The 25,522-nt window shown below is 36.1% G+C and overlaps 3 protein-coding genes across 3 annotated transcripts; 1 reads left to right on the top strand and 2 right to left on the bottom strand.

Annotated features, from left to right (window-relative positions):
• Positions 1–1,248: 1,248 nt before the first annotated feature.
• Positions 1,249–13,157, bottom strand: LOC134838861 (laminin subunit alpha-1-like). Its single transcript, XM_063854153.1, has 6 exons — positions 12,943–13,157; positions 10,334–10,447; positions 5,999–6,184; positions 5,583–5,737; positions 3,900–5,357; positions 1,249–1,817 (listed from the first exon to the last, which is right to left on the bottom strand). Exons 1-6 carry the CDS (start codon positions 13,139–13,141, stop codon positions 1,335–1,337), a joined length of 2,595 nt encoding a protein of 864 aa, XP_063710223.1. The 5' UTR covers positions 13,142–13,157; the 3' UTR covers positions 1,249–1,334.
• LOC134838862 (lysosomal acid lipase/cholesteryl ester hydrolase-like) lies at positions 10,461–12,926 on the top strand. Its single transcript, XM_063854154.1, has one exon. It carries the CDS (start codon positions 11,429–11,431, stop codon positions 12,758–12,760), a length of 1,332 nt encoding a protein of 443 aa, XP_063710224.1. The 5' UTR covers positions 10,461–11,428; the 3' UTR covers positions 12,761–12,926.
• Positions 13,158–16,947: 3,790 nt separating the features above from the next.
• LOC134839793 (laminin subunit beta-1-like) lies at positions 16,948–24,987 on the bottom strand. Its single transcript, XM_063855415.1, has 6 exons — positions 24,383–24,987; positions 24,089–24,317; positions 23,794–24,025; positions 22,143–22,316; positions 21,407–21,875; positions 16,948–17,107 (listed from the first exon to the last, which is right to left on the bottom strand). Exons 1-6 carry the CDS (start codon positions 24,982–24,984, stop codon positions 16,948–16,950), a joined length of 1,866 nt encoding a protein of 621 aa, XP_063711485.1. The 5' UTR covers positions 24,985–24,987.
• Between the last annotated feature and the right edge of the window lie 535 nt (positions 24,988–25,522).

Consider the following 25,522-nt stretch of genomic DNA (forward strand, 5'->3'; position numbering starts at 1 on the left):
CCTTGAGAATTAGTAAGGATGCTATACGTCAATGGAAAAAAATCCCAATGAGAATCTTTTTGCAGAATTATTTGTCCATTGAGATATTTTTTTTTGCAGACGTGCCTCTGAGTGTGGATACAGATTTCAATAAAACTAACTGTTGAGGGCCAGTTTGGTTTTCAAATGATTGACAAGATTGTAACTTATCGAAAACTTTTCTGGTTGGAAATTCTATACGTTGATATTTGAAACTTGTACCGCTCAAAAATGCCCAGAGATTTATTCTGAAGGTATATGCTAGACAAGATAGTATACCGCTCAAGTGGAAATGTTTTAGCTGTGGATTTTTTTAATCAGAAAAACTTGAATTTCATTTTTGACTTAAATTTTTGATGAACGCACATCACCAAGACAACCAGTTGAAACCTCGAAGTCCTTGCAATCTGAGGCAATCAACTAATGAAATTGTCCCAACTGCTCTCTCTACTCTACTAAAACACATTAATGATACTTTGTAATGACAGCTCTCTCTAGTCTAAAAAAAGACATTAATGGTACCGTGTAATAACATCCAGTCAAGCCCATTCAAAAAACTATGGCCTTAAAGCTCATAAAATTTCAAGAAAAATTCATGTTTGACATTTTTTTATTAATTCAACCCAATTTTAAAAAACTTGATCTATACGAAAATTTTCTATTCCGCTGAGAAATCTAAAAACTAAAACCCACCAGAAAACTTAAAATTGATCACGTTTTTCGTGACCTTTACACTTTTGCTGTCCGATGAACTGAACTTGAAAAAAAATCAAAGCCAAAACGCAAAAATCTTTATGTTGAACGTGAACAAATTTAAGACGGTTGTTGAAAAAAAAGATAGCCAACAGCAAGTTGGAAAATTGTCAAGGAACGTAAGAGAACAGAAACAAAAATTGCTATTTTTTTTCAAAACCTGATTTTTCGAATTTTGAAGAAAAACGTAGTTTAAGACTCTTATGCAGGTCATGATTTTTTCAGGAAGTTTCAAAATTGTTCACGATCTAGTTCATTTATTGGCGGTTTGACTTTGATTTCTTTTCAAGTTCAGTTCATTTCCATTGTTAAAAGGAAGGCAAACTCCACTATCAACTAGCTAGCGTGTTAAGGTCACAAAAAACGTCATGGACTTCTAATTTCGAATTTCTTTTTCTGTCCATTCAGATGCCCATACATTACTTGCAATGATACCCGTGTCTATAAAAACTAATTGAGTATAATTATTTATTTTTAGTTTCCAAGTGACTATGATGATGAAAATGGTTAATTTACTCTAACAATTCCGTGCAAATGTCTGACAATGTCATTTAAGTTTGAACTTATATTTCGCACCCAATTTTGTATCCTTTCGACCCAATTCCTGGAGACAGTTTGTTCCATTTGAAAGCTGGCTTGAATTCACTCTCATCTCCAATTTGCACTGCAGCGGAGTTTCCTTCAATGGTTTGTTCAAAAATAAGGTCTCTTATACAACCGTTGAAACCTTTCGACGACGGTAGTAAGTTCTTGTACTGGTCCAATGTTTGTGTGTCCGGGATACCTCCGACATTCATCACTTGTCCCGATATCTCTTCAATCGTATTCAAATCTTTTAACTGTACAACTGTGGTTTTCTCTCTGTCATCGTCTACCATTACAATCCACTGCCTGCTTGCCAAGTGCTTCATTACGGCCACTGAGTGCCATTGTTTGTCGTTGATAGGCTCTTCTGAGCTTATTGAGTAGATGTCATCGGGAGATTTGGATCGACGCTCCCGCACAGAAACTTTTCCGTTCACAAGCGAAACTGATACTCCTGACTTCTAAATACGATACAACATTAACATAAAGGCAGATCGAAGTATTAGAAAGCCTGTCAGTTTGCTGCGCTTAATTTAGTTTTCAGGGCTACGATTTAATGGGCTATCGACTTGTTTTTTTTTATTTCTTTTATTTAACTGCCTCATTAGATTACCAATTCAATGACCTTTTATATTATAACTTACACCAGAAATGAACAAATCTCTTCTTATAAAACTCAAATAAATAAGGACTAGCCGGTTGCTGCTTCAGAAAATTTTAATGCTCCGACTAGTTATGAATGCAAAAAAAAGAATCGAAACAATATACTTTTTTTTCTACGTTACATGAAAAACATGCAGATTATAGTACGCGGTTCACAATATTGGACAACCATTTACGTTTTAAGAAAAATCATTTCTCGTTAAAATTACCAGTCTCAGTATTCGAACATACCAAAATTTTGAAAATTTTATCCAGTTTGACAGTGGATCAAATGACCACGAGAGAAGAATTTTGTATGGTATAATCAAATGCTGACAATTTTGGAAGAACCACTTTTCTGACTAGCCCAAAGAGCTTTAAAAAACTCCTTAAATGTTCTATGAGCTTTAATTAATTCATGTTGGTGTATCTGGTTTCACCTTAGCTTGCATATGCGCTTTTCTCAACAACCAAATAAGCTAAGATCGGTTTTTGCAGGCCTTATCTGGTTTAGTACCAAACTGCCGGCCTGAAAAACTTTTGTTAGATTTTGAGCCAGCTGCTCTTCAGCCATTCCAAAAAAAGTCCCTGAAGCGCATTTATCGGATTGTTTTTTTCCCATCTCTTCTGGAGTAAATAAAAACATGAAAGAACTGGATCTCAAAGTTACCTACAAAACAAATCACAACTTAGTGTTGGCCTTAAAAATGCTGACTTTCCTTGTATTTGAAAAAAAGGGAGTCCTATGATATGATCGATAAGAAAATTCAGAAAGTATGCCACAGACACTGATAAGAACTCGAAAAAATTTCTCTACTTTGGCTCTTCCTATATGAAAAGCGGTACCGCGAAGTTTTATTCCCACCCTCCCTTTGGATCCAGCGAGATGCGGCCACGAGTGGGATTGCTATAACAACAAATACTGTCGAAGGATGACATTTTGGCGTCGAATCATATTTCAGCGGAGCCCAACCTGTATATGCAGAAAGTAATAGACAACTAGCAAAAAACGCCTCCGCGCAAAAACTTTTTCGACGCGTCGAGTGGCCATAAAGTCAGAAAGAAGACAAAGTACCGCGTTTTCAATGAAAGACTTCAAAAATTATATTTTCCACGAAGACAAAACTGGTCTGACCTTTTCAGAGCATTATCTAATTTGTGTTGAACCAGTGTAAATTTTGTCTCACTTTATTTGATTCAGTCGTATTTTAAGTCTAATTTTAATCATGCTACTTTTGTCAGATTTTTTTTTTGAAAAGACGTTTTCTTATAGACTCCTGGAAAACGTACTAAACGCAAGAACTTGACTCGTGCACTAGCAAATTAATCTCAGGACAACCTTTGCATTTATAAGCCAACAATTCGAAAAAGCGATCCTGTTTTAAATTTAATCTCGTGAATGATTCTAAAATTGAATGATTTTAGCTTTTTGGCATTAATTAACCTTTTTTTCAATTTCTGTACCGGCTAAAAATGTCTCGAAAATCACGCCATTTTTAGTCAGAACGTTTTATTAATTGAGGGCCTTTGAAGTTCGTTGTAAAAAGATCGAAATTGTCTGGCTTTAAATGGTCAAAACTTTCTCGCTTTATTCTTTGATGCTTACCGAAGTCCCCTTTGAAGTAAGTTTTCTCTTCATTTTGAATTAAAATGGAGTTAGTTAAATTATAGAAATGGCTTTGAAATGTAGTGATTTCAAATTGATAAGGTAACATAAAGTAGGTAGTGAAACTGTTTGGTGTTAAAAAGGTGGGAACTGTTATCTAGCTTGAGCTGAATAGTTTTTAGAAGGCGAATCACGACTAAAATGTTTTAAAATGATACCACACTAGCCGCATGGGATCTTTCTTTGAGGTATGCAAAAATGACTGGAAACATTCAACCCTAATGTTGAAATTTACCTCGTCAGGTGCCATCAAAAACATGAGCAATGCGCTATCTGCTTCTGTCTTGATTTGAAATGCGATCCTGTTTCCAACAGCTGGTGGGTTTACAACTGCAAAGAGTGATTCATCATTGCCATCTAGTTGCATTGTTGTATATACAGGTGTAGCAAGGGGGTACAAGTAAAGACCTGCGTGAACCCATTTTTCGTAGTCTAACCACTCACTGTGTGTTGTTGGCGATGCGAACAAATCGCGGAGCCGAAAGCATCCCATCATAGATTCCAAATTTTCAAACGCGTTACCGTTCTTTAATTTCTGAAGCAACTTAACCTCTCCGTTGACTCCGACGATGAAGAGATCCAAATCAAAACTCTGCAGCGCCTTCACTGTAAACGATTTGTCTTCAATTTTATTGCTGCGCCTGATTTTATTGATTTCTGAGGAGAAGACAATGTTATCATTATTGGTCATAAAATCTAACTTCATTTGTGAAAGGGGCTTTTTGTTGTTACGTTTATCTACTACATTATAAACATTGGAAACACTAGCGTCTGCGGCTTGAACTTCACACGTGTAGTTATCACGGCAAACGACTCGTAGAAAATCTTTACCAATTCCAGCTGCAGAATATTTATCGCGGATTACTGCATAAGCAATCAGTGAACCGTTTTTACTTTGCTCTAGCGTTTCGATTTTTGTCAGTTGAACCCTTTCTTGAGACGACACTCGACCACTGACTGCAAATGATTCGCTTAGAGGTAAGTTCCGCTTCACGTATGCATTAGACTCCCAAGAACATGCAAAACCGAAATCATCATTTCTATAGTAAGGACTCTGCTTTTTCTCAGGGTAACAAGCCGAAACTTGAGAAGCAAGCTCATAGTTCCACAAATTCATTACCACGTTATTCAGAACGAAGAGATGAATGCATCCTTTGAAGTGTACAACGTCGCCAATCAGACTTGCGAAGGTTGTCTCGGTAGTCGGGACTCCACCGAAGAAATAACGAGTCTTATCACTAAGCCGCATAACTAGCTTAGGATACTGTTCCAGTTCGCTGAAAGAAGCACTGGCTAGAAGCGTCCCGTCACTTTGTTCAGATGATATCTTCACGGAGACCAGGAAGACTTTCAGAGTAGTTTCGAATCCACTCCTGGTGGCACGAATCGTGTAGGACTCCGAGGGCTTGAATTCAACGTCTGCGGTAATAATATGTCGTTGACCAGGCGAAGTTGACCAGAAAAACTCCAACTTGCCTTCCTTCAATCTCAGTCCCATATAATCTGATTTGAGGTTTGTGGATGCGGTGGGATTTCCTATGAAGTAAAGCAAGCCATTGGGTTCGGCTACGGAGTCGGCGCCCGAGATGACTAGTCGTATGTCGTGTTGTAGATAGTCAGTTTCGACTATCTTCGGGGTTCGAAGTTTAGCGTAGCTCTTCTGAGTTTGATCAAACTTCATCGCCCACATGCCCTAAAAATTCGGAAGTTTTTTTGTTTGAAGAGGAACTGTCTCTAATTTCTTTCGCAACTGAAAGAACCGTTAAGATACTGAAATCGCAAATCAATTATAAGCCTAGATAGCGCGATTTGGTCAAAAACTAATTTTTATTTTTAATATTGAATGGTTTAAAAATCGAACGAACTAGTTTTTTTAACTTCTTTGCTTGATTTTTTTGTTAAATTCGTTCAAACTGACCATGTTGATGGCGGATCTGATCTCTCTTAGTTTGTCGTCTAGTCGGGCAAATTTCACATCAAGGTTGCTCTTCTCGTCCTGAGCTGCCTTCATCTCTGCTTCATTTCTCAACATGGAGTCCTTCGCCATCTTGGCCAATGATGGTAACCGAGACACTAAAAAATGGTCATTATGCTCTACGCGATATAATTGCAAGTTCGCCAGAAATTCTACCTAAGATAAAACGGAACATTTATGCTTCGTCGACGGCAAATTAAAACTCAAATAACAAGAATTTATGTAATTTCGGTAATATTTTCGATTTTACACGTTTTTGAGCCGAAAACCCCAGGTACATAATTTTTGTTAGATATTGTGAATGTATTGCATGCACTGTAAAATTTTCTTCGTTTTTAATTGTAAAAATGAGCGTATACCTAGATCATCAGCCTCATTCATATCTTCCCGTGTCTCCTTCAAGTCCCTTCTAAGATTGTCCAGCTTATCCAAGGACTCCTTGGCCTCCTCGCGCAGTCTTCCCACATCTCTGGATGTCTCAGCTGCATTATAGATCACTTGATTTGCAAGTGCAGAGATGTTTTGGGCCCACTTCTCGTACTCCTCTGAAAATTATAAAGACTCATTTTTTCAGCAAAAAGCGAAGCGCCTGTTTGCATGTTTTAAAGCACTGAATGCATTGTCTAACTATTTCGTATTAAAATTTTATTTTTTCGCAAGTGTTGGACAATTCTTAAAACTTTTCTCAAAAACAAAAACTTAAATAAGGAAAAACTGGATCGATATTATAATGAGCCGAAAACCCCAGGGTTTTGACTGTCTTTGAGTTTTGAATTTAACAATCAAAGAAAATAGCCGAACATTTTAAGTTAAAGAATGATTTCACTGTAGGAAAAATGATGATCAGAGCAAAAGAAGTCAATGAACGCCAAGTTGAAAAAACATTTGGAAAAAAGTCAATGAAAGCAAAGAACGAGAAAAAAAATTACCAGTTATTCGAAATTTCAACTTTCTAATTTCAAACAAACAATATATCGCCTTAAAACTCTTTGAATTTCACAAGCAATTTATAATTGACATTTTAAAGGAAAATACTAACCCAATTTGAGAGCACTGGATAATTAGGAAATTTTATTCCACTAGGAAAATTAAAATTCTATTCCACTTTCGAAACGGGAAATCGATCAAGTTTTTTTGCGCCATTTCAGCTTTCATAACAGGAGGGTGCATTTTGCCAACCTTCTAGCAAATGAACGTGAATTGAACTCAAAAAGTGCATATTCTACTAAGGGCATTCATATGTAGATTAATAAGTATGAAGGCACTTCTTTTGTTAAGGAGGCATTTTAAGACTTTTCCCAAAAAATCATCACGACCTATATAAGAGTCTGAACTACGTTCATCGATTCCTAAACACGGCAATTAATCTTCGAAATCGAAATTTTGATATGCGGTTGATGAAACTGGTTTTACATCTGAACTTGAAAAACTTGTTTTCAAAGCATTTGTCGACCATTCCTTCGAATATTAACTAGCGACGAGTTTGGAGCAAAAAAAAAGTCTTCATAAGCACAAGTTTGATATCTTGGAATCAACTTAACATCTGGGCCACCTCATTTTATAGAAAGAAAAGTAACTGATACTTTGTGAGTAGCACAAAATTTCCGAAAAGAATTGAAATAATATATGACACAGAGGCGAAGCGGAGCTTCGCAACTGGCGATACATCGCACATATAGTGTTGCAAGCTAACGGGTAGAAAATCAGACGGAAAAAACTTAACGTATACAAACGTATGTCTCGGATGATATTATCATTTTGGGGAAACAATGCTTGGGTAGACATCTGTTGAACAAAAAACATGACCCGAAAAAGCCTATAACACTTTTAAGACTCCGTGTTATTACGTTCTACGAAGCATAAAAACACATGAAAACAAAATTTCGCCCTCTAAACTAGCTGTTACGAGGAAAACTAGCCAATATAACATCGTCAGAATCATTTAACTCCAAGAGCGAAAAAATCATGTGAATGGAAATTAAACAAATCTTCAAACTCATTTACATGCATCTTACAAATGTTAGATAAGGCACTCTAAAACAAAGAAAACTCCATGAGCTTTCAAGCAAAGTCCAACCTTCGGAAAATTGGCAAAAAAATAATAAGCTGACAAATGATAGTTTGACAATTTAAAAAAAGTCTTGTTTTTGAAAATCAAGAACAATTAATTACCGACACTTTTTAAATAAAAATAACCCAATGTGAGAAAACTGGGTCAACTGATTAACTTTCTATACCCGGGAAAAAGTAAAAAAACAAATTTTACTTTCGAAACTGAAAGTCGAACACGTTTTTTGTGACCTTTACACTTTGTAGTTCAACAGTGGAGTTTGCCTTCCTTTTAACAAAACAAGAAACAAACCGTGAAAAATCAAAAGTGTGAATAAATATCAAGACTTTTTTCTAAACAAAAAACACGAAAATCACCAAGACCTATATAAGAGCACTCACTACAATCCTTGCACTGAAATAATCAATTTCCATAGATTTTGTAACTAAAAACTCGAGTGGGACCCGAACTTTAGCATTAGATCAAGCACTTTACCATTGGACGAAATAGGAAGAGCTTGGAAATTATGATGGTGTATTACGATGGTTTATGATGAAGCAAGATCAACTTCTTACAGGCTTGTAAAGTGTTTGTCGGGAGAAACCATGTTCCTGAATACAAGTACACTTGCTCTCACAAGTCAGAAAGGAACAAAAAGACTAAAAGCAAAAAAAATAGCAAAACACGACCCTGGGCAGCACTTTTTTTGCATCTCAAACTGCTCGGCTAAAAAATCGCTTTAGCCTGAAGCTTTTCCATACCTCACATTATCACAACAATTTCACACAGATTCGAAGCTACACTTCGCAAATACAAACGACTAAGAGACAACAAATTGGCTCCTAAAAAGGGACTCGGTCAGAAAAAAAATCTTGGAAAAAGCAAAACTTTCGCAAGGAGCGGGAATCGAACCTCTAGCCTGAAGATTACGAGTCTCACGTACTTGCATCTGCTCTACGCAATCTTGAAACTCTCAAAACACTAGCCATCAATAAGGCGATAGACACTGGTTACTTTGCTGAAAGTGTTGAGCCATTTATCACACCAGTCTGAACTATTTTGTATATGAGCACACACTTGCTTTTAAAGGTAGTCAAAACCTGCCGGAAAACACCCTACGCAATAGGTCCGATAAGTGTTCGGAGCAACATGCTTATGGAAAATACAACATAGCCAACACACAGTTGGAAAAAGCAACAAGGAACGCAGGTAAACTAACACAAAATAATGACTCCTTTTTTGGAAAAATCTTAACTTAAGAATTTCCAAGAAAAAATAGATGGCCTGAAAGCTCTTTGAATTTCTAGAACAATATATGCTTTATTGAAAAAAATTAACCCAATTTGAGAAACTGGACAATAAATTTTCATTTCGTTGGGAAATCTAATAATTAAATTCCGAAATTAGAAGTCAATCTCCTTTTTCGTGACCTTTAAAATTCCGCTGTTCGATAGTAGAGTTTGCCTTTCTTTTAACAAAGAAACTGAACAACGGAACTAAACTTGAAAAGGAATCATAAGTCAAATCGGGGAAAAAATTGAGCCTGAACAAATTTTAAGGTTTTTCCTAAAAAAAAAACAGAAAAAAACCATCGCGAATTTATAAGATTTTGAGGTGCATTCATCGACTCTTAAAAATAACCAAGCAACAGCTGCTAAATAGTTATGAACACAAGGAAACAGAAAAAACTGACTTGTTTTTTGAAAACTTCAATTTGCGAAATTTAATTACAGAGCTAAAGCTTCGCTTCGCAAACACTAGTGAGAACACAACAAAAAGTAGCTTTATAAAGTATAATAAGAAAATGTATAAGACTCGAATTAGCGAAAATTCGGCTTCGTCAGGAGATTCGAACCAGCTAACTTGAGATTAGGAGTCACACACACACACACACACACTAATCACTCAGCCACGGGATTTATTAGTCAATAGCATATAGAAGATTAAACTAGCCACAAAAAAGCAGACAAAAATGCTATGCAATTTCCTATGCTACAGTGAAATTTCCAAATAAGTGAACACTTTTAATGAAGTTTTAATTGCGAGTTAGGTTAGAAAAAAAGAAAGTTCGTAATAACACAGTAAGCTGACGCTAGCATAAAAATATATAAATGCCCTTAAAGCTCTTTGAATTTCACAAACAAATTGTGTTTGAACCTTTATTAATAAAAATTAACCCAATCAGAGAAAACTGGATCAATATGTAAAAATTTTCATTTTCGCTGGTTAATCTGATCATTAAATTCCATTTTGGAAACTAGAAACCGATTACGTTTTCCGTGTCTTTTACATTTTTGCTGTTCGATAGTGGAGTTTGCTTTCCTTTTAACAAAGGAAATAAAGTGAATTTAAAAAAAAAAAAAATCAAACCGCGAAAAATCAAAATTGAGCGAACAAATTTGAACACTTTCAGTAAGAAAATCAAAAAAAATACACGACCTATATAAAAGTTTTAACTACATTTATTACTCTTAATAAAAAAGCTTAACTCTAACGACATTTTGTCACTGTCATAAGCATGCTGATGATTCAGCATTTAGATTGTTACAAAAAAAATTCTGTATCTCGATTACAAGCTATTGTCTCAATTTCGGTTACCTTAATTTGTATACTTTTAAGATAGTTCACATGTTAATTCACTTACTATTCTTGAGTTGCTGCAGCGTGTCTGATATCAAGTTGATAGCAGCCAAAATCCTGTCTTTTTTGAATCCAATTTCTCCCAAATGATTGTTCAGATCATCAAGAGATTTTTTGCCTGAAACATCGAAGAAGTCTGAACTTTTTCTTAAAACTTATTTCAGACTTATTTTCAAACTGAAAGCATGCATATGAACACAGGACTGAGTTATCATGCTTTAGTGAATTACGTAATTTTTCAGCAATAGCATCTCGAAAATTTTCGATAGGTGAAAAATTAAGGAACTTCCAAGTAGTTTCTATCAACAGTTTCATTGTCGTTTTAATTCAGAGGGAAATTTTTTGAGAAATTAGAATTCTGCTTAGCATTCTCTGTTTATACGAGCTCACTATCATTGGTTATGGTTAATGACCTCTCACAAACCGAAGTTTGAGCAACCTTCTATTTGATGGTACGAGACAGGTCTATCAATCATTCAAAAGACACTATTGATCTTCGACACACAACAGTTTTAATTATAGAACAAAAACTATATCCAACCAACTGTCCCAGAAGCAAATCCTTATTTGGATCTTGTGATTTTGCTCATTTAGAATTCCTAGGTTTAAAATATTTTCTGAAACCTCCAATTAAATTGAACCTTTCATAAAAGGCACTGTCTTTAGTTTTACAAATTTAAATTATTACCAGCCGCCAGTTCTTTTCCTATCTACCACTCTCAAAACTAATTGCCGTAATCGGACTCAATTAATTTGAGACTTTCAGGTCCAAACTCTTATAGTAATAAACAACAATCAAAACAGACGCTTTTGTAGTCCACACCCGTCTAGTTGAAACTATTGACAATAACATAGAAAAACGACTTGTAAAGATATCAAATTCAGTCAACTTTCATTCAAACATACGTCACACTTCAATACATTCAACTTCATACCGCCACAAAAACAACTCGAGAGTATAAGACATCGTGTATTAACTACTTTTTAACTAAATTTAAATGATTCAACGTAGTTGAACATCTAAACGATCAACAACAGCTAGTTCCAATATCCTCTTAGCTGCATTTTGACTCAAGTATCTGTAGTATCACCAAGAACCATGTCCAAATTTTTAGCTCTTTCCTCTGCAATTCTGCTTGTTATTTACTTCACCTTACCACTCTTTCTTCATCAAGCCAATAGGCTACTAATTAGCCTAGCAACAGACAACAATCCAGACTACTTAGCAACTACTTGCGAACTAGCCAAAAGCAGAGGCTACGACTGTGAAACTCACTCCATAACAACAGAAGACGGTTACATAATCGACACCCAACGAGTAAGTAACAAAACAGTTACAGCCACACACCAAACCAGCCAAGGAGTAGCTCTACTTATGCATGGATTCGAATGCGATTCAACAATCTGGGTACAAAATTTCCAGAACCAATCGCTGGCTTACATATTAGCGGACGAAAATATCGATGTTTGGCTAGGGAATATCCGCGGAAATTTCTATGGCGAACGTCATGTAAAGTTTAGCAGCGCTTCCGATCCGGATTTCTGGGACTTTTCATTCCAAGAAATGGCCCAGTTTGACCTTCCCGCGACCGTTAACTACATCCTCGAAACAACCGGATACGAAAAAATATACTACGTGGGACATTCTCAAGGAACCCTAATGGCTTTTCTTCAAATGTCCGAAGACGAAACTCTTCAGGATAAAATCGAATTCGCTTTCATGCTCACTCCGGTCTACACACTAACAAGCATGATAACTCCAATTCGATATGCCTTAGACTTAGTGTACCAACTCGGTTTCTACATTGGTCCTTACGTTCCCTCCATGCGATTAGGCCCTGCGCCTCCATTGGATTTTGTAATCTGGTCCTATATGTACCCCTTACCCAGCTATTACGTCACAGAGTTTATCTGGCAAGCGTTTTCCGGGGACAGTGACCACGCTTTACACAGAAACCATTCTCAAATGGTTGCTTACTTTGCGCATGGATTAGCAGGAACATCAGTACACAACGTTCGCCACTTTGCTCAAATTTACAAAGAGCAGAAACTTGCTAAATTCAATTACCAAAATGACAAACTAAACTTGCTACACTATAACTCTACACAGCCACCTGAGTACAACATTGGGAAAATAAACAGAAAAGTCACTAAAGAAAACAGTCATATAGATAGAAACAGAACCAAGTTTGCTTTGTTTTGGGGTGACAGGGATTGGATGGTCACGAAACACGATAGAATGAAGCTTCAGTCAATTTTGGGCGATGTTATTGTCTACAGTAAGATATGTGAAAACTTTTCTCACCTGGATTTCATCTGGGGTTTGCGTGCTAATGAGTGTGCCTACTTCAAAATAAGCGATATGGTTAGATCACACCGCAGACAGAAAATAACCTCACAATCAAAACCGGATATTAGTGCTACTAACTAGCAACTTTTAGTATAAGAAATTTAACCCATTTTTTAGTGTTTAATATTTTATTAAATGATGATTACTATGCAGTATTTTTGTGTCTGATTGTCCATTATATTTTCAAGTATATTACTTCATTTAATTTGATTTTGTCTCTCTGGCTGAGGTAATTAACGAGCTTCAGAACCGCTATTACTAACCTAGATCGGTGAAATTATTTCTGGCTGAAAGATTGAGCGTCCTTTCATTTATTTCTCCAATTCGAGGCTCAACTTCGCCAGTCAACAGTAAAAGTTTGTCCGCGATTTGATTCGCTTCGGAGGTGTTTGTGTGCGCGTATTCGACACTTAGGAATAGTTCGTCCTTGAGCATGAAAAATGTCTCTATGTCCTGAGCCATTGCGCTGACATTTCCAAAGGTTCTGAAATAAATCCCGTAAAAGTACAATATTTACTAATATAACACAGACAAAATAATCAAAATGAAGGCAAACAAAACTTAGTTCCAGTTATTTACAGTCCGGAAAAGTATGAAAAAGAACGAAAAAACAGTCCCAATTAATTATTGTTTTAACAAGCCGGCAGGCCGAGAATTGTCCTTTGTTCAACAAATATAATGAACAAAATAGTGACCGCCGCAGCCGCGCCAACGTGTTGCGAGCTTGCCATCAGAGGCTAGGACTTCATACGAAATTTAGAGCCGGTTATCGCCGCCAAGCGGCGACGCGCGCCCACCGCCGACCTTAAGCCGGACTGTTTTGTAACGGACTGTTTTTTCCCTCCATTACATGATTTTTCGGACTATTCTGTCTTGGACTGTTTTCTATGGGACTGTTTTGTATATGCACCTTCAGTACCAGAAATATTTCAGTGATGTCAGAAATGGGTACTAATAATATATTTTTAAATATAGAAAGCAGCGAACAAAAAAGTCGAAAAAGATATATCGAAAAGACTGCCATAATTTTTTATAAAACATACCAATTTTTGCAAACATAGCCAACTGACAGCCAAAAAAAAAGCAATGGACGCAAAGAAACGGAAAAAAAACTGACTTATTTTTGAAAAATTTTAACTTCCAATTTTTAAAGAAAAAAAATATATGCCCTTAAAGCTCTTTGAATTTCACAAACAATTTATGATTGGTGCTTTTTTGATAGACTTTAATTTAAGACTTTTCCTGGAAAAAAAACACCAAGACCAATGTGAGAGTACTCACTACGATTATTACCACATAAGGCAACTAGCAGCATTGAAATAGCTTTGAAACAGAACTTCAAGGTCTAGGCAGTGGCAAGTGAGCCGAAACCTTTTGTATCGAATAAAGCAAAAAACAAAGAAAAATTGAAAAAACTGAAAGACCAAATCGGAGGTGGTAAATTTACAACCAGTACAAAAAACAAATTCAGAAGATACGCCTTAATTTAATACAAAGGCAGAGCGAAAATTCGAAACTCGCAATTCATCACACAGATAGCAATTCACGGAAGCCACTGAGTGGGAAAAAACTATTCAAAATATGTCGAAAAACATCAACAAACGTATGTCTCGAATGATGTTGAATAGAAAAACAAGTCGAGACACATGTGCACAGAGTCAAATTAGCACTGAGATAAAATTCATCACGCGGTAACCTAGGCAAACAATATTGGTTGACGACTGGTGAGCCGAAAAAGTCATTGAAAAAAGGCACAATAAAAAGTACCGAGAATCCAAATTGTTTTCAATCTTTAAACGATCGCCCTTTTAGCAACTTTAACAGAAATCATTAAAACTAAGACTCTTTAGAACAAAACAAATAAACACACACAGTTGGAAAAGTCAATGAACGCAAGGGAACAGAAAAAAAACTGACTCAAAATTCCTCACACTCAGTTTCTTCGGTTGAAACCTTCATCCCAGATTTGGAAGAGCAGTGTCCAAGAAAAGTCAAAAATTGTAAAAAAAAAAACAAAAAAACAGGCGTAGCCGCTTACGCAGGCGAGATCTCCATAAAATGTTCTCCCGATTAAACCCTCAATTTGTTAAACCCTCAACTTCAGATTTGGCAGTGTAGTTTGTTCAGAAAATTAAAAAATCTGAACCAAAAGTCGAAGCACAGCTTCGCATAACTTGCGATACAATTCACGCACAGCAAGTCAAGCTAGCGCATAAAAAATGAGACGAAAACAACAAAATCACAAAAAATGAAAACTTCAGAAAAACAGTCAAAAAACACAAACCAGCTAAATAAGCTTTTAATTTATACCGAGCGGCTTCTAAGCCGATAACAATTTGGTAGACGCCCATTAAGCGGAAAACAAAAAATAATGCCACGAAAAACTTCCGTCATAAAAAAATTTATAAGCGATTACGTTTTGAAAATCTTACAACAGAAACTACCTGAAAGTTTCCATATTTTTGCCTTCCAAGCGACACAATATAAGGTAACTGAGCCGATAAAACATAAGCCGAAACTATTAAAGCCAAAAAAAAACTTGAACGAAAAAAATCAAAGGAAAACCAACGAAAATATATGTCTGGGTTATAATTTTACACATTAAAGAAGTAAAGCAAAAACACTTGCTTCTTCAATGAAAAATGCTGCCAGCACAAGATAAAGCCCCGATTTGCCAACTAATCCGAAAAAATATAAGCAGACAAACAAAAATCCGACACTTCTATCCCCCCCCCCCCCAAAAAAAATTGTTACATTTTATGCATACTGAAAAAAAAAACAAGTTCCGACCGGGAGTCTAACCCCCAAACCTTAGGGTAAAAAGGCAATTCTATTACCTCTAGACCAAGTGGAAAGGAATCTCTAAGTTACTAGGATTCACTAATAAAGCAACTTTAAAATTTCTTTACTCTGTTACTTACTGTCTTACCAGTAAGAAAAGTTGTTTATGGAAAAAAGTATTTCCCGATTACAAGACACTTAACAAGATACAAGGCCGTATAACATGGAGTAGGGTAAAAAGAGAAAAGCGGAAAGTGCAAGTACCTAGGTGAGTAATTGCTCTGTCCATTGATACTACTTTTTCGTAAATCGATGAAGCATTTTGAGAAAAACTAAGACTACTAAAAGCAAAGTTTTCCAGAACACTAGCCACCTAAAAAGCAGCAACAGTTCGAAAAAAAAATGCTTCGTAGCATTACACTGCGATGTAAATACAAGATTCAAGAGAAACGCTAACAGCAGACCAAACTGCTACAAACTTTCTGATAGATCATATCAGATAATAGAAAGATTACAATTAAGAAAGTGGGAATTGTTTTGAAAAAATAATTCAAATCGGACAATCATCAATAACTAAGACTTTCACGTTTCATATTTTTCAAGACTTCGAGGTTGAAAAAAACTGAAGTATCTCGAAGGCTGAGTGGAGGTACAATACCGCTCAAACTTAAGCAAAAAAAGTTAACAATACAGATTTTTTATGTTCATCATTCATAGACAATCTTACAAAAAATCTATTTCAGTAGTTAATTTTGAGTTGTCGAAGAAAGACAAAAGCGAACGAATTGGACTAAGTATATTAGCAAAAAAAAAGCTTGATTTGCAAGAGTAGTGTCCAAGAAAAGTCAAAAATTGTATAAAAAAAACAAATTAAACTAGCAAAAAAAACTTGATGCAGCCAAAATCCATTTATAAACCATAATCCAGTCGACCAAAAAACCTGTCAAAGGCAAAGAACTGTAGATGATTTGAAAAAAAAAAAACAGTTTTTTAGAAACCTAATTTGTTCTAAAAAAAAACAGTTTTAAGTTTAAACCAGCAGTCTTTTCTTCAGATTCTACAAATCGGCAGAAATTTCAAAAATAAGCTTTACACCAATTTCAAATTTTACCAATTGCAAAAAACTAAGATGAAAAAAATTTAACAAAGACCCTTCAATCCAAAATCTGAATAGTTAAAGTAAAAGAACTTGCCAAAAACAATTATTATGCAAATTATAGTATCCGATTAAAATCTAATAGAAACTATTGTTCACAAAAAGTCTGGTTACCGGATCTATTGCAAGTTTCAATAGAGGAAAAAATTAGCTGTCAAAATCAAGTAAGAAAGAAATGTAAGAATATGCCTTGAAAATTTTTGCTGTGGCGGATAAGAACCTACGACCAGGAAATTTGGAGTCGCACATCATTGCATCTGAGCCACGGGCCCTTGAAAAATTAAACACACCAATCCACAAGGAAGCTACATATGGTAAAAAATTCACAGTGCTATGCAGCAAAAGTCGCACTAAGTTGCAAAAGTTTGTCCGCGATTTGGTTCGCTTCGGAGGTGTTTGTGTGCGCGTATTCGACACTTAGGAATAGTTCGTCCTTGAGCATGAAAAATGTCTCTATGTCCTGAGCCATTGCGCTGACATTTCCAAAGGTTCTGAAATAAATCACGTAAAAGTACAATATTTACTAATATAACACAGACAAAATAATCAAAATGAAGGCAAATAAAACTTAGTTCCAGTTATTTACAGTCCGGAAAAGTATGAAAAAGAACGAAAAAACAGTCCGAAAAACAGTCCCAATTAATTATTGTTTTAACAAGCCGGCAGGCCGAGAATTGTCCTTCGTTCAACAAATATAATGAGCAAAATAGTGACCGCCGCAGTCGCGCCAACGTGTTGCGAGCTTGCCATCAGAGGCTAGGACTTCATACGAAATTTAGAGCCGGTTGTCGCCGCCAAGCGGCGACGCGCGCCCACCGCCGACCTTAAGCCGGACTGTTTTGTAACGGACTGTTTTTTCCCTCCATTACATGATTTTTCGGACTATTCTGTCTTGGACTGTTTTCTATGGGACTGTTTTGTATATGCACCTTCAGTACCAGATATATTTCAGTGATGTCAGAAATGGGTACTAATAATATATTTTTAAATATAGAAAGCAGCGAACAAAAAAGACGAAAAAGATATATCGAAAAGACTGCCATAATTTTTTATAAAACATACCAATTTTGCAAACATAGCCAACTGACAGCCGAAAAAAAAGCAATGGAGAAACAGAAAAAAAACTGACTTATTTTTGAAAAATTTAAACTTTCAAATTTTAAAGAAAAAAAATATATGCCCTTAAAGCTCTTTGAATTTCACAAGCAATTTATGATTGGTGCTTTTTTGATAGACTTTAATTTAAGACTTTTCCTGGAAAAAAAAACACCAAGACCAATGTGAGAGTACTCACTACGATTATTACCACATAAGGCAACTAGCAGCATTGAAATAGCTTTGAAACAGAACTTCAAGGTTTAGGCAGTGGCAAGTGAGCCGAAACCTTTTGTATCGAATAAAGCAAAAAACGAAGAAAAAATGAAAAAACTGAAAGACCAAATCGGAGGTGGTAAATTTACAACCAGTACAAAAAAAATTCAGAAGATACGCGTTAATTTAATACAAAGGCAGAGCGAAAATTCGAAACACTTGCAATTCATCACACAGATAGCAATTAACGGAAGCCACTGAGTGGGAAAAAAACTATTCAAAATATGTCGAAAAACATCAACAAACGTATGTCTCGAATGATGTTGAATAGAAAAACAAGTCGAGACACATGTGCACAGAGTCAAATTAGCACTGAGATAAAATTCATCACGCGGTAAACTAGGCAGACAATATTGGTTGACGACTGGTGAGCCGAAAAAGTCATTGAAAAAAGGCACAATAAAAAGTACCGAGAATCCAAATTGTTTTCAATCTTTAAACGATCGCCCTTTTAGCAACTTTTTCGATTAAATATACGCCGAAATCATTAAAACTAAGACTCTTTAGAACAAAACAAATAAACACACAGAGTTGGAAAAGTCAATGAACGCAAGGGAACAGAAAAAAAACTGACTCAAAATTCCTCACGTTCACTTTCTTCGGTTGAAACCTTCATCCCAGATTTGGAAGAGTAGTGTTCAAGAAAAGCCAAAAATTTAAAAAAAAAAACAGGCGTAGCTGCTTACGCAGGCGAGATCTCCATAAAATGTTCTCCCGTTAAACCCTCAACTTCAGATTTGGCAGTGTAGTTTGTTCAGAAAATTAAAAAATCTGAACCAAAAGTCGAAGCACAGCTTCGCATAACTTGCGATACAATTCACGCACAGCAAGTCAAGCTAGCGCATAAAAAATGAGACGAAAACAACAAAATCACAAAAAATGAAAACTTCAGAAAAACAGTCAAAAAACACAAACCAGCTAAATAAGCTTTTAATTTATACCGAGCGGCTTCTAAGCCGATAACAATTTGGTAGACGCCCATTAAGCGGAAAACAAAAAATAATGCCACGAAAAACTTCCGTCATAAAAAAATTTATAAGCGATTACGTTTTGAAAATCTTACAACAGAAACTACCTGAAAGTTTCCATATTTTTGCCTTCCAAGCGACACAATATAAGGTAACTGAGCCGATAAAACATAAGCCGAAACTATTAAAGCCAAAAAAAAACTTGAACGAAAAAAATCAAAGGAAAACCAAGGAAAATATATGTCTGGGTTATAATTTTACACATTAAAGAAGTAAAGCAAAAACACTTGCTTCTTCAATGAAAAATGCTGCCAGCACAAGATAAAGCCCCGATTTGCCAACTTATCCGAAAAAATATAAGCAGACAAACAAAAATCCGACACTTCTATCCCCCCCCCCCCCCCAAAAAAATTGTTACATTTTATGCATACTGAAAAAAAAAACAAGTTCCGACCGGGAGTCTAACCCCCAAACCTTAGGGTAAAAAGGCAATTCTATTACCTCTAGACCAAGTGGAAAGGAATCTCTAAGTTACTAGGATTCACTAATAAAGCAACTTTAAAATTTCTTTACTCTGTTACTTACTGTCTTACCAGTAAGAAAAGTTGTTTATGGAAAAAAGTATTTCCCGATTACAAGACACTTAACAAGATACAAGGCCGTATAACATGGAGTAGGGTAAAAAGAGAAAAGCGGAAAGTGCAAGTACCTAGGTGAGTAATTGCTCTGTCCATTGATACTACTTTTTCGTAAATCGATGAAGCATTTTGAGAAAAACTAAGACTACTAAAAGCAAAGTTTTCCAGAACACTAGCCACCTAAAAAGCAGCAACAGTTCGAAAAAAAAATGCTTCGTAGCATTACACTGCGATGTAAATACAAGATTCAAGAGAAACGCTAACAGCAGACCAAACTGCTACAAACTTTCTGATAGATCATATCAGATAATAGAAAGATTACAATTAAGAAAGTGGGAATTGTTTTGAAAAAATAATTCAAATCGGACAATCATCAATAACTAAGACTTTCACGTTTCATATTTTTCAAGACTTCGAGGTTGAAAAAAACTGAAGTATCTCGAAGGCTGAGTGGAGGTACAATACCGCTCAAACTTAAGCAAAAAAAGTTAACAATACAGATTTTTTATGTTCATCATTCATAGACAATCTTACAAAAAATCTATTTCAGTAGTTAATTTTGAGTTGTCGAAGAAAGACAAAAGCGAACGAATTGGACTAAGTATATTAGCAAAAAAAAAGCTTGATTTGCAAGAGTAGTGTCCAAGAAAAGTCAAAAATTGTATAAAAAAAACAAATTAAACTAGCAAAAAAAACTTGATGCAGCCAAAATCCATTTATAAACCATAATCCAGTCGACCAAAAAACCTGTCAAAGGCAAAGAACTGTAGATGATTTGAAAAAAAAAAACAGTTTTTTAGAAACCTAATTTGTTCTAAAAAAAAACAGTTTTAAGTTTAAACCAGCAGTCTTTTCTTCAGATTCTACAAATCGGCAGAAATTTCAAAAATAAGCTTTACACCAATTTCAAATTTTACCAATTGCAAAAAACTAAGATGAAAAAAATTTAACAAAGACCCTTCAATCCAAAATCTAAATAGTTAAAGTAAAAGAACTTGCCAAAAACAATTATTATGCAAATTATAGTATCCGATTAAAATCTAATAGAAACTATTGTTCACAAAAAGTCTGGTTACCGGATCTATTGCAAGTTTCAATAGAGGAAAAAATTAGCTGTCAAAATCAAGTAAGAAAGAAATGTAAGAATATGCCTTGAAAATTTTTGCTGTGGCGGATAAGAACCTACGACCAGGAAATTTGGAGTCGCACATCATTGCATCTGAGCCACGGGCCCTTGAAAAATTAAACACACCAATCCACAAGGAAGCTACATATGGTAAAAAATTCACAGTGCTATGCAGCAAAAGTCGCACTAAATATATATATATATATATATATATATACAAACTTTGCAATATTTAGGAATATCATTACCTAAAAACTGAAAAGCAAAAAGTCAAATTATGCATTGCAAAAAAGCGAGATATTTTGACTTTGAAAATTTCTGAAACTTTTATCATTGTAATGATGATTGAATTAGCTTTTTTCGGTTCACTTGATGAATTAGACAAGCATCAATTGTGTAAACTTATTGCTTATAGAATGTCAAAGCACGATATCAAACAACCATTAAGGTTCCTCCTGAAGTGGTACAATATTTTCGACTTGTTGGAAAAAAAGAAAACTCGTACTATTACACTACGCTCGCTAAAGCTCGCTTATCTAATCATTACAGATATACATGCAACAACTTCTAGTCTCGCAAACTCCATTCGAGAGGCATTTTACAAAAATTATGACGGAAAAATCTAACTTCTAAAATGGACATGGAGCGCTTTCGCTCTTCCCATATTAAGCTAGTGAATTTACTCACAAGTTAGCGTTGATATCCCTCAGAATACTATTGATTGTTTTGTTAGCCAGCTCGACCTGTTTAGTCACATTGGCGACATTTATCTTCAGCTGCGCCACCCAGCCCCCAAACTGCGACTTATTTCCCTGCAGTTCAAAAGCAGACTCCTTTCCCAGTATATTCAACTGAGCAATTTCCTTTGTTATGTTCCCTATCACTTCTGCATCGTGTTTAGCTTGATCGATCCTCAGAGCGATTTGCTTGAAAAGTCGCTCCGCGTCAGGGACATCTCGTTCGTATTGTTTATTTTTCGTGGCCAGCACAAAGTTAAGACTTTGGTATGTTCTGGCGGCAGAATCATTCGCTTCCAAGCCAAGTCGCCGAAGTTTAACTAAATCGTTAAGGAGGCTTCCACTTTCCGTCTTAAGAGCATCGCCTTTTTTCTCGATTTCCACAACAGGTCTCAACTGGTTCACAACTTTGTTGTAGACTAAAAAAAATCAAACCAACTTTTCTAAATTGTGATTGATTATTTAACTGCGCATTATGCGCCGGCAGCAAAAAAGACATTTGCATTCGGCTATGAGTAAAGCTGACTTGTTTTTATTTTTTCAGGAAATTTTAAGTTTCCGAAAAAAAAATCTTTTTATTGAACTTTTTATTTTCAAAAAGCTTTAGAACACATGAACTCACTTAGCAATTATATGTTCATCGAAACGTCTGTGGCACAAAGGCAAAAAAACTCAGAAGTACATACTAATATCGACTCGTTTTTGAGTGGCATTTGCTTGCTTCATGACATCATCAAGAGTATCGTTGGCGCCTCCTGTTGAAGCAAGTTTGTTGGACAACTCTAGCGAAAGCTGTCGGATCAGATCAGTCTGTTCCTTCTGTCCTCTTTTCTGCAGGTCAATCAAATCCTTCTTTATCACTTAAACACAATACTCTCAAAATCCACAAAATTGCTTCATCTTTTGAAACAACTTGCGATGCAAAAATATGTCCATGTTGAGGCGTAAATAAAATTGACTATGGGGAAAATAGCGTCCTATAAGCGCTGCCAATTTCATGAATCTTTCGTGATTGACAATTTTAGACACAGAAGCGAAGTTGCACTTCGCATATACAAGCAGCAAAAATAGGCTCGTTATCCTCCTCCCCCCGTCCCCCCCCCCCACCACCACCTCACATAAGCATCAATTTTATGGTGTAACGAGGAGTTTTACAAGGTTAAACATGAGGACCAAATATGTTTATCATGGCCTAATTAGTTCGCATGCCAATTTTTGTAACATTCGTACGATGTGAACAAAATTTCACTTGTAAAAATTTGCAGGTGGGGGAGAAGGAAAAAGAGCCCAAAAATATGACCGATAACGCTTCTGGGAAAAACTGAATGAGTAAAACTTCGAGTCTACAAAACTTCTTAAGTGACGCACGCCAATTATGACGCATCAGCAGTACCAGTCAATTTGAAAAAAAAGAAATCTACCAATTAACATGCTTCAATTTATAGAGCGGACGCATTTTAACTAGTATACCCAGGTTCGAAATCTCTTATTTTGTTGCTGATCTCTTTTCCTACCTCTACGCTACAGATCCATGATGCCTTGTCGCTAAAGTACTATTTGTAGTATAATAGTCTGTGTTAATATCCTTAGCATTGGCTGTACTTAAAAGCTGGATCAAAATAAACACTTCCAAAATGAACATTTTATCGCAACAATTGCATCGCAACAATATTTGCGACTTAGGTTGGAAAAAAGAAAGTTCATACTCTAACACAAGCTATGCTTGTGTAAAAAAAAAACAATTCAATTTGAGCAAACTGGATCAATATATAATTATTTTGAGAGCATAAATAAGTTGCCGTTCTTTGATCAAATGAAATTGAGTTGAAAAGAAATTAAAGTCAAACCGCAAAAAAGCTAGAAAATTTCAAACCCTTTGAGCGAGGAAAATACAACACGTGAAAAAATTCAGCACGCGTTTATAGACATTTAAAAAGCAGACCAACGATAGTCCGACAGATAATTTTATAACCCGAAAATTCTCAATTTTAAAACAACAGGCCAAGACTGGATTCAATCCCTGGACCTTTTTTTTTTTTTTTTATTTGCCCCCGGCCTGCTCAGTGCAGGACCAACCGTGGGGGAGGGGGAGATGTCATCCATTTTGCCGCAGCCGGTCCCACCTTGAGGAGGCGGATGACACTGGGACCCCTCCAGCCTGGACCTTTGTCGTCTAAAGCAAAGACATTACCTTTACGCCAAACGGGCGCACGTGATATACTAATAAAATTAACTCCAGAAGAGTCTTGAAAAGAGTCTGTGAACAAGGTGAAAAAAGAGTAGTGAAAAAGAGTAAAAAAGGCTAACAGGAAGGGGTTTAAGAATTTTCGATCTTACATTCAAATTCAATAGTCAAATTGTACTTCACGAAGTCTTTGCTCTCCTCGGTCAGTTTTAGCAGATTGAATATCGGCTCCAGCAACGACGCTGCCTGTCCATTTCGCCATTGAGCAGTGTTTAAAGTTAAGCTAACTTCTCGAGAGATTTTTTCCAGCTCTTGGGACAAGCCGACGTTATTGTCACCAGCGTTTATACTTTGTTGAGCATCCAATATGATGTTTACACTTTCCTAAATATCATTTCGGTTAAATCACAAAGGTGCTACCTTGACCGCAATCTTCAAAAGTTATACCTCTAATTCCGAGAACGTGATGTAATATTTCTGAAGTGCTCTCGAAATTGAAGCACTCAATGCTGTTTCGTTGAGACTTGACAGTGAGTTTCTGATTGAAACAAGTATGCTTAACTCGGCCAAATCAATCAGACTTTCAACGCACGAACCACAGCCCACACAACCACAAGCCGTTTCTTTCTCCCGTTCACCGCACGCCAAACATTCACCCGTAAAAGAATCGCATGGCCTGCAAATAAATTTAAAATCTACCATCAATAACTTGATAAAAATTTGTGACTTTGTTCTACTTACTTCTGATTCGGGCAATTGCATGACTTGCATCCATTGTCGGAAAAATCCCAGAAATTTGGCAAGCATTGATCGCATTTACGTCCGGTAACACCCGGTTTGCATTTGCAATCTCCAGTTTCAGGATGGCAATCGTTGCACCAAGAGCCTACAGTTGAACAGTCGCATGGCTTGCATCCTTCACAGCTCCGAAAACCGAAATGCCCAGCTTCACATTCTGTACAGTGTTTGCCTTTGACGTTCTTCTTGCAGTAACAATCTCCAGTTTCAGCGTTGCACCCTTCTCGACCACAACTATGGCATTGACAATGTCTGCATGTTTTCAGCTTTGCATCGCCATAAAAATCGTCATCACATATTTCACAATTTCGACCCTTAGTGTGGTGAACACATTGATTGCAAACACCAGTTACGTTGTTACACATAGATCCAAGGTAGTATTTATCATGATTGTCGTTACAATCACAGGGCAGGCAGTAAGTCCCACTGCCAGAAGGACTATAATTATTATCCATGCAAACATTGCACATTTCTCCTTTCACTCCAGGTGGACACGCTGCGTATCCAAGAGAGGAAAAACTAAATACTAGCAAAACTTTGAGCATAATCGCCTAAAAATTTCAAAATATCAAAACAAAATGAAGGTAAATATTATGAAGTTAACTTATATATATAAACGAATTATTTCTGAAGACAAAGGTGAGTTCATGTCTAATTTTGAAACAGAAGAGGCCAAAGTTTCGGAAATACTGGAGTATATTGGCGAGTCAAACATTAACAAACCAAATGTAAAGACTTGGTAAACGTAATTCCTCAGAACGAGGGCCACGTCCCATACTTTTACGCCTATCATCAGATTGGGATGCTCGAAAATGTCTAGCTAAAGCGTATAAACTCAAAAATTTTCAAGATTAAGTCTTCATTTCCAAGTCGCTCAAAGGAGATGAACAAGCTGTGAAACGCAAAAATTCTCAAGAAACGATATGAAATGATAAATCACGACCAAAAACCTCGCAATGAAATAAAAATTCGCGGCCTCACTCTTGAAAGAAAAGGTGAAAAGGTCGAGTTAGACTGACTACAGCTGAAATTATGTCTGCTTAACGTTCACAGCCTGATAAGTGTCAGCCACCGTTTTAAAAT

Source organism: Symsagittifera roscoffensis, chromosome 2 (assembly GCF_963678635.1).
Source record: "Symsagittifera roscoffensis chromosome 2, txSymRosc1.1, whole genome shotgun sequence".
Classification (NCBI taxonomy): domain Eukaryota; kingdom Metazoa; phylum Xenacoelomorpha; order Acoela; family Convolutidae; genus Symsagittifera; species Symsagittifera roscoffensis.

What these genes read in the sequence shown, in the direction of transcription:
- LOC134838862 (XM_063854154.1), top strand. Translation starts at nt 11,429, where the DNA reads ATGTCCAAATTTTTAGCTCTTTCCTCTGCAATTCTGCTTGTTATTTAC.
- LOC134838861 (XM_063854153.1), bottom strand. Translation starts at nt 13,141, where the DNA reads ATGGCTCAGGACATAGAGACATTTTTCATGCTCAAGGACGAACTATTC. An exon ending in AAATAATTTCACCGATCTAG is followed by an intron (nt 10,448 to 12,942) that starts GTTAGTAATAGC and finishes TCGATGTTTCAG; the next exon opens with GCAAAAAATCTCTTGATGAT. An exon ending in GCTGCAGCAACTCAAGAATA is followed by an intron (nt 6,185 to 10,333) that starts GTAAGTGAATTA and finishes TATAATTTTCAG; the next exon opens with AGGAGTACGAGAAGTGGGCC.
- LOC134839793 (XM_063855415.1), bottom strand. Translation starts at nt 24,984, where the DNA reads ATGCTCAAAGTTTTGCTAGTATTTAGTTTTTCCTCTCTTGGATACGCA. An exon ending in TGCAATTGCCCGAATCAGAA is followed by an intron (nt 24,318 to 24,382) that starts GTAAGTAGAACA and finishes ATTTATTTGCAG; the next exon opens with GCCATGCGATTCTTTTACGG. An exon ending in TCACGTTCTCGGAATTAGAG is followed by an intron (nt 24,026 to 24,088) that starts GTATAACTTTTG and finishes AATGATATTTAG; the next exon opens with GAAAGTGTAAACATCATATT.